The 7,344-nt window shown below is 44.8% G+C and overlaps 1 protein-coding gene across 2 annotated transcripts in view; it reads left to right on the top strand.

Annotated features, from left to right (window-relative positions):
* Pld5 (phospholipase D family member 5) overlaps positions 1–7,344 on the top strand; it is a 311,303-nt gene that overhangs the window by 55,148 nt on the left and 248,811 nt on the right. The window contains exon 1 of one of the 2 annotated variants that reach the window (XM_021198312.1): positions 3,825–4,152. The exons of the other annotated variant lie outside the window; for it this stretch is intronic. Within the exon in view, the coding sequence (XP_021053971.1) occupies positions 4,150–4,152 (3 nt within the window). The 5' untranslated portion in view covers positions 3,825–4,149. Of the gene's footprint in view, positions 1–3,824; positions 4,153–7,344 lie in introns of those variants that run through there. 2 annotated transcript variants of the gene reach the window in all.

Below are 7,344 nucleotides of genomic sequence, written 5' to 3'. Positions count from 1 at the left end.
TCCTCCTCCTCCTCCTCCTCCTCCTCCTTCTTCTTCTTCTTCTTCTTCTTCTTCTTCTTCTTCTTCTTCTTCTTCTTCTTCTTCCTTCTCCCTTTTTTCTCCTCCATCTCCTTTTCTTCCTCTCCTTCCTCTTCCTCTTCCTCTTCCTCTTCCTCTTCCTCTTCCTCTTCTCTTCTCTTCTCTTCTCTTCTCCTCTCCTCTCCTCTCCCCTCCTAATCTTCCCCTCCCCTTCCCCTCCCCCTTCTCTTCCCACCCCTGACCTTTCAGGCCTCTGTCAACATCTATTAGGTCCATTGAAAGATAAACATTTGAAACAGTACTAAGAACTGAGAGGCACCCCTCTAAGAGAGGTCAGCCAGGAAAGAGAAATAGTTCAGGCTCTCTCGTTCACTTCTGGGGAGTAGTGTGCATGGATGTTCGGTTGCTGGTTGGGAATACCCGAAAGTTTCTGTTATTCGTTTCCTCTACATTCTTGCCCACGGGAGAGCCCTGGTTTGAGTGGGTGTCACTACAACCACAGAAGGGTCCAAAGTCAAGAGTATGTGTTACAATATGCAGTATATTTTCCATCAATACATATTCAGAACTCTAAGATATTGAATTAGTGAATTATGAGTATTCTATGAAGAGAGGTAATAATTTTCTTGTTAGGCTACTCAAATATATTTTAAATACCTTTTATAAGTGTAATAAAGTTTTCATTAAAAAGATAAGACTTGACCATAAGAAAACCCTAAATGAAATAGGTGCTACATTTTGTCTTCATTCAGATACCAGCTGCTGTCAATTAAGTGAAACACAGGCAGTGGCACTTGCTGCTCACAGTGCTGCTCACAGTGCTGGAAGCTGGGCAGTTCAAGATGAAGGCCCCAGCATCGGAGGCCGCTAATGAGGGAAGACTTGGTCTCTACTTCTGAGAGGCACCTTCTCACCTTCTAAGAAGTGCGTGTGCTCATGGCAGAGGAGCAAGCAGACTCCCTTGGGTCTCTTTTATAAGGGCACATGACCTTGTCACCTCCCAAAGGTCCCAACTCCTCCTCTGAATATCCTCACAGAGGAGTGCTGACAAGGAAGGGAGAAGCAGACCACCATGCCTGATGAGGGTTGCCCCTTCCTCGCACCTTCACAACCACAGCAGCTCTCCCTTCGTCCCTCACACTGCTGACCTCAGGCATTTTGTTACACCAGGTGGATGTTCCAGCTGGTACAATGTGTGGGAGGGTGTGCTTTCAGGACTGCAGGGAAAAGACTGGCCTCTTGGATATCCACATTCCCTTTAATGAAAATATACAAACTTCCGATTTATAGAAAATTTCAAAAAAAATTTTCTACTTCTCTCTGCAAATATTTAAATTTTGTCTTACTGTTGATGTCTGGGGCTCAAACAGTGAGATGACTCAATGTGGTCTAACCAGATCAGGGGGAGAAGTCTAAAAATTTCAAAGAGCACAAGTGGTTTTTTTGTTGTTGTTGTTGTTGTTGTTGTTTTGCTTTGTTTTGTTTTTAAATCAGTAAAATCCTATTTCCCTTTAAAAAAAAAACAGGCAAATGACTGCATGGAAATTTTTTTCCATCATGTCTTACTGGGGAAAAAAAAAAGCCTCTTTCTTAGGAAAAAAAAAGTGCCAATACACTGTATGAACATGTCTTAGTCATGTAGACAGAGCACTGATCCTAAATCTACTCATGTTTGTGTGGGTCTCTGACAAAGCCATAGGGACAGTACACACTGAGAATTAATGCATGCTCTGTCTTCAATCTGTCATTTGGTCCCTGGGGAGTGGGAAGGGAGATAGCAAAGACTGTGCAGAGTGAGCAGCGGTGTCTATGGGGACAACGATTCAAAACCATCCCTGGTGGAGTGAACCAGGTAGCAAAGCCAGGTAGCAAGATTGAGCACAGTGTGTCAAGGGGGGCTGTGAACAGTTCTTTGCAACTAAATATAAAGAACCTGTAGAGGTGTAACAGGAGAATTTTAAAGGAGTGCAGAATCTTAAACAGCATGGAGAATAGTCGTGATATGTGGTATTTACCCGTAAGGACTAAGTCTGAGAATTTAAAACAGAGTCCAGGGTACAGGAGAGAATACTGGTTAAGCATGTAGGAGGCTCCTCCATCACAGCAAAGGTAACGTGTGACTAATGCATGATGGGGAGACCTGTGCCTCTCATTGGTGGGAGAGGTTGTTGTGATTGGAGCCATCAGAGACGTTTTCCTGAAGATGGAAAGAATATTCTTGCCCTTGAATAACCAATAGAAGAAAAGACAGTGTTTCCCTAATGGTGTATTGTGGGCTTCCATTGTTTGCAAGAACAAGGTTTGTGGAGTGAGGCTGTGTGTTCATGTGTCCTCAAGGAGAGGATTAAGTTATATCCCAAAGCAGGCACTGAGGGTCCTCCCAGCTTAAGAACAAGAACCTGACTTTCCAGAACTCCAGGGTGGCCCTTTGTAGGTGTCAGAAGCATCCAGGTTGTGTCTAGAATACAAGCACCAAACTATATCTTGTCCAGATACTGTCTTCTCTGGGTACTGTATCTGCCCTCCCTGCCAGCTTCTCTGTTCTGAATGACTGGCTGCCCACAAGGAGCAGAAATGTAAGAGATTGTCCCAGAGTGTTGAGTCAGCTACATCCAAATGCTATCCAGGCTGATAAACGCCACGCAGTCTTCTACAAGCTCAGATTCCTTGGACATTGCATGAATGTCAGTCCTTGGCTTGATCAGTTCTGAGATAAGAGCTTAACTGGGTGGGAACTTTCGTCTGCTCTCTCTAGATCTAACTGGAAGTGTGTCTATTACGTCTGTGAACCTGTGTGTGATGTATGTGTGGATGTAGGTGAGTTCACTCATACAGGTGCTTGGAGAAGTCAGACTTCAACATAGGAATATCTTCCTCAACCATTTCTCTACTCTTTGTTTTTGAAACATGGCTAGACTGGCTGACCAGTTGGCTCCAGAGGTTTCCCCCCCTACCCCCGACTCTGCTTCTGTGTTCTGGTATTATAGATACATGCTACTGTGTCTGAGTTTTTTATGTGGGTGCTGGATTTGGATTCAGGTCCTTATTCTTGCATAAGAAGCACCTTAGGCACTGACATCTGCCCAGATGCCAAGTATTACCTCTTTGAAAATGGAAATGCAATTCTGGAAGGAATTCAGTGTAGACTGAGAGTATTCCTCTAGTAAGTACTTACAAGTCATGGGTTCTGAGCTGGGGTGATGGTTAGCTGTTAGAACTTACAGGAGGGGAAGGCAGATGAGTGACTGGAGCAGCAGCACCGCTTTTTACTTACGTATACTGCTACTCAGGAGCTGAACTTTTTTGATGGGGAGCCGCCACTGTGTAGTGATTGAACCGTTAATAGTAGTGTAGTGTAGAGGTGAAATATTCAAGCAATAAAACCCAGTCAACACAGAGGGAAAGGAAAGAGCCCATTAGCTTCTGATGGCACAATAGGCTGGAGGAATGCCTTTTAGGAAAGAAAGCCTCACCTATGAAGAAGTTCGAGTCTATTCTGGAAGATAGGCAATCCCCACGGAGAACTTTGCTTCCCACCTGTCCAGATCCGACCACCTCACAGAATGAATTAGTCTGGTTTTTGCATAAACTCCAGAGGCTGTAGTCACAGAGTGCTCTGCAGCCCAGCTCCTCTGCCTTGCTCTCTGTCTAGGTAGGGCTTCTCTTTTTCTCTGATTAGGAAGCAGTCGGTTTCTTTTGCTCAGGTCGGTGGCGTGTGGCCATGTACACAGTGAGTGCCTGCATCTTCCATCTCCAGGGTCAGTGTGAGCCTGTGCTGTAATTTCACTCCAGGAAGCCGCACGGCTGTTCTCAACTGAAGAGGAAAAGCCAAAGAAATGTGATTGAGCTCGGCAGCCCTCCGTGTTTGCTAAAATGCTAAACGAGGGCCCGTGGCTCTCAGAGCATATTCCAAGGGAAATGCGGAGCACAGGAGCTGCAGCCCTCTCCCTTCAGGCTCGGGCTGGCTGATTGCCAGAGCATCGAGGCCAGCGATTAAGGGACTGAAAAATAATCGGTGGTGATACATTCGCACCACCACATGAGACCTGCTCTGCCTCAGAGGGCTCCAGTGGCCGTGGGAAGCAGCAGCTGGGGCAGCTAGACTCTGCAAGGCAGGAAGATCTCATCACAATGGTAAGGTTCTTGGGAGTTTTCTGCAGACTTTATTTGTAACCTGGGGGAGGAGGATTATCCGGTGCTGGTGACCATGGCTATTGGTAGCCTGAGAGTGAACAGTCACTTGAGCCCTGAGACACAGTCAGGCATCACTACAGGGGAAAGGACACCCTTCACACCAGTGCCTGATTTTTTTTTTCCTTATGTGACACCTTTCACGCTAGGGGTAATAAGTACCTGTGCCTTGTAATTAATAAAAATTAATAAGAAGCACTTGCTGACCTTGTCAAGAAAGGATATTTCCACTGGTGACCTGGAATTTCAGCCTTGCCCTAATACTGTGTCTGAGTACACCTTTCCCTCTGAAAATAGCTTTAATTTCCATGTGACTCTTTAAAGAACGGATGGGCTGTCATCCTGATGTTTTCATGGGGGCACGGACTCTTTGTACTACGCCCGGCTTTCTTTTCTGCCTCCTAAGTTGTCAGAGTTCTCGCACTCTCCTGCAGACATGCCACAGTCGTGGAGAAAACTTCTAAGTGGTTTTCTCTTTCAACACTGTCTGCAGGTGACAGCAACAGGAGCTCAAGAGGTCAAGGAAAGCTTTGTGTGAAGTTAGTTCAATTCACTCCAGCCATTGCCAGAGCGAAGTGCACCTTACCATAAACACGGGGTCTTAGAATTCTCAGGGGGACATGGCAAGAGGCTATTCCATGGTCTCTGCTGCCTTTGTAGTTTTTTCAACTGATTTCTTAGTCATTGTCATCGCTGACACGGGGTGGGGGTGGGGACAAAGTAGAAGAGTTTATATTAAGTGAAGACTTCAAGTGTCTCCTTTGAAGAATGAAAGGGTGAAGGATGTTGGTAACCACAAGATTATATAACATTTAAAAGAAAACAAAAACTATAATTATACAGAAGGGGTGCCTGAAATATACTTATCTGACCGCACAGCTGATGTGTGGGAAATCATTATTCCGTTTATAATCCAGATGAATGAAGAGATTTCTGATGGAGTGTGGGGATTTTTAGATGCCTGTCTGTCTTTCCAGTTATTCTGAAAAAGAGGAAACTGAAAAGCTGACTTCCAGGGATACCTTCCTTCCCTTGTTGCCTCCCCCCCCCAACCCCACTGCCACTCCTAGGTCACTCCTAAGCATGCAGATCAGGAAATAAAACAGCAAGGCCAAGGTCAAGATTCCCACTCTCTTGTGACCATGTGCTGCCATTCATTCTTGTGGATATTTTAGCAGCTCCCCGGACCTGTTGAGAACAATGAGCCTCATCCCTTTCTCCCCAGCCAACCAGGATGGGGAAAACAAACCCCAAACCAAACCAAGCAGTCAGCATTCTCAGCCTGAACCTGAAAGGAGACTCCTGGCGTTTTGATGCCTTGTGCTTGAAGTTTTGAAGCACAGTGATTTTCCTTTCTTCTTTCTTCTGAGAACATTCCTTTGGGGGATTACCAAGGACCAGGCTGGACTGCTGCAAGTGAGCGCTCTGCTGTGCACACTGGCCATCGTCACGGGCATGAACGCAAGGCCAGTCTTGCCCAGTTCAGATATAAGATAAGGAAGAAGAAGTCAGGGGTTGAGACTGTTGAATTATAATAGTAAACTTGCAGCATGAAAAAAAAAAAAAGTGCAGGTCCTTAAGGATAGCCGACTTCACCTCAGGAGTTGGAAGGAAGTGTGGATGGGAACTTCAAGACACTTGCGTGTAGCCGTCCTTGGGGTACGCTGATTAATTGCTATTAAGGAGTTCGAAAGAATTCCCTAGTTACACCCAGTCTGAATGGGCTTTTCTTAATGACAGACTCCAAAGTGAAAGTGCTTACAGGAGAGACATTCTAAGCAGTAATTCCACTTAGAGACTAAAAAACAGATGGAGGTGAGGCAGTCTTTGACTGGGAGGGAGAATTAGTTCATTATGAAGGTTTTATTTATTTATTTATTTTTTACAAGGGAAGGGAACCAATCAGGCTTCTCACCGTACAAACCTGATCAGGTTTCTCCTTTCCCAGCGAGAGGACATTGCTTAGAATGTTCTCCTTGACCTCATTAGAATGGGGAGCCTGTTGGGGCTTGCTGTGTGTTATAGCAAATAACCAGTCCCTCCAGGACTCTGTCCTCTGATTCTTCTTCTTCTTCTTTTTTGAAATTTGTTTTATTTGGAAACATAAAGGGCATGTGGCTAAGGAAAGACAACCTGCACAACGGCAAACAGTTTAAAGTTATTTCAAAGCAAAGGAAATATGTGGATACAGTGGAAACAGACAGTAGTTTATAAACATGTAGTTAGTAGTTTTTTATCTTTGTCTTGAAGTATATATCTTAGAATTATGTATACTTGTATCAATGGATGGCACATGGAAGTGCTTTTGTATGGACACACAGGCAGCTATTCCTTGATTTTATAGTGTGTGAGTGTGTGTGTGTGTATGTGTGTGTGTGTGTGTGTGTGTGTGTTTATGTGGACGTGTGTACCTGTGTATGCATGTGGTAGGAGGCCAGGGATTGACATAGATTGTCTCTGTTCCTCTCTCTCTCCCTTCTGTTGTTGTTCTTTTGAGACAGGGTTTCTTGCTGACCCTAGAGCTCACAGATTAGTTAGATTGACTGGCCAGCGAGTGCCAAGTGTCCACCTGCCTCCTCTGCCCCAGCACTGGGAGGTTCAAAGGCACATACAGGGAGTTTACATAAGCAGGTGTTGCAGGGTCTGCCTGCTTGCCTGGCTATCACTTTACAACAGAACTATTTTCCCATACCAGAATCCCTACTTGCCACACAGTCTTACAAACTTATTGGAGGAGATCCAGGCCTAGGCAGGCTCATGGCAGTCTCAAAACAACTCACTGATGACATTTTTCCTCCTATGTTCCCAATGTCAGCTGTTTGAATTTCTTGTCATTTGTTTGGTTTGGGTCATATAATGAAATAGCTTTAAAAAACAAACAAACAAACAAAAACTCAAATAGGCTAACTTTGTAAAGAAAGGATGCTTATTTTGCTCCCAATCTGGAGGATAAAGACACAGTGTTAGGATCAGCTCATGTCTGCTATGGACTTCATGGCTAACAATATGGTGGCAGAAATGTGTGTGAGAGTAAAGTTGCCAGGCAGGAAGGTTGAGAGCTACTCTTGTCGGCCTTGACTTTTATAGTAAGCTGTGCTTTTGAGATCTAAGTCAAGGGCCCTACAAGAATTACCT

The sequence above is a fragment of the Mus pahari genome, chromosome 5, assembly GCF_900095145.1.
Source record: "Mus pahari chromosome 5, PAHARI_EIJ_v1.1, whole genome shotgun sequence".
NCBI classification, from domain to species: Eukaryota; Metazoa; Chordata; class Mammalia; order Rodentia; family Muridae; genus Mus; species Mus pahari.
The sequence above is the reverse complement of the archived record's forward strand: the minus strand, read 5'-3'. Positions and strand labels throughout refer to the sequence as shown.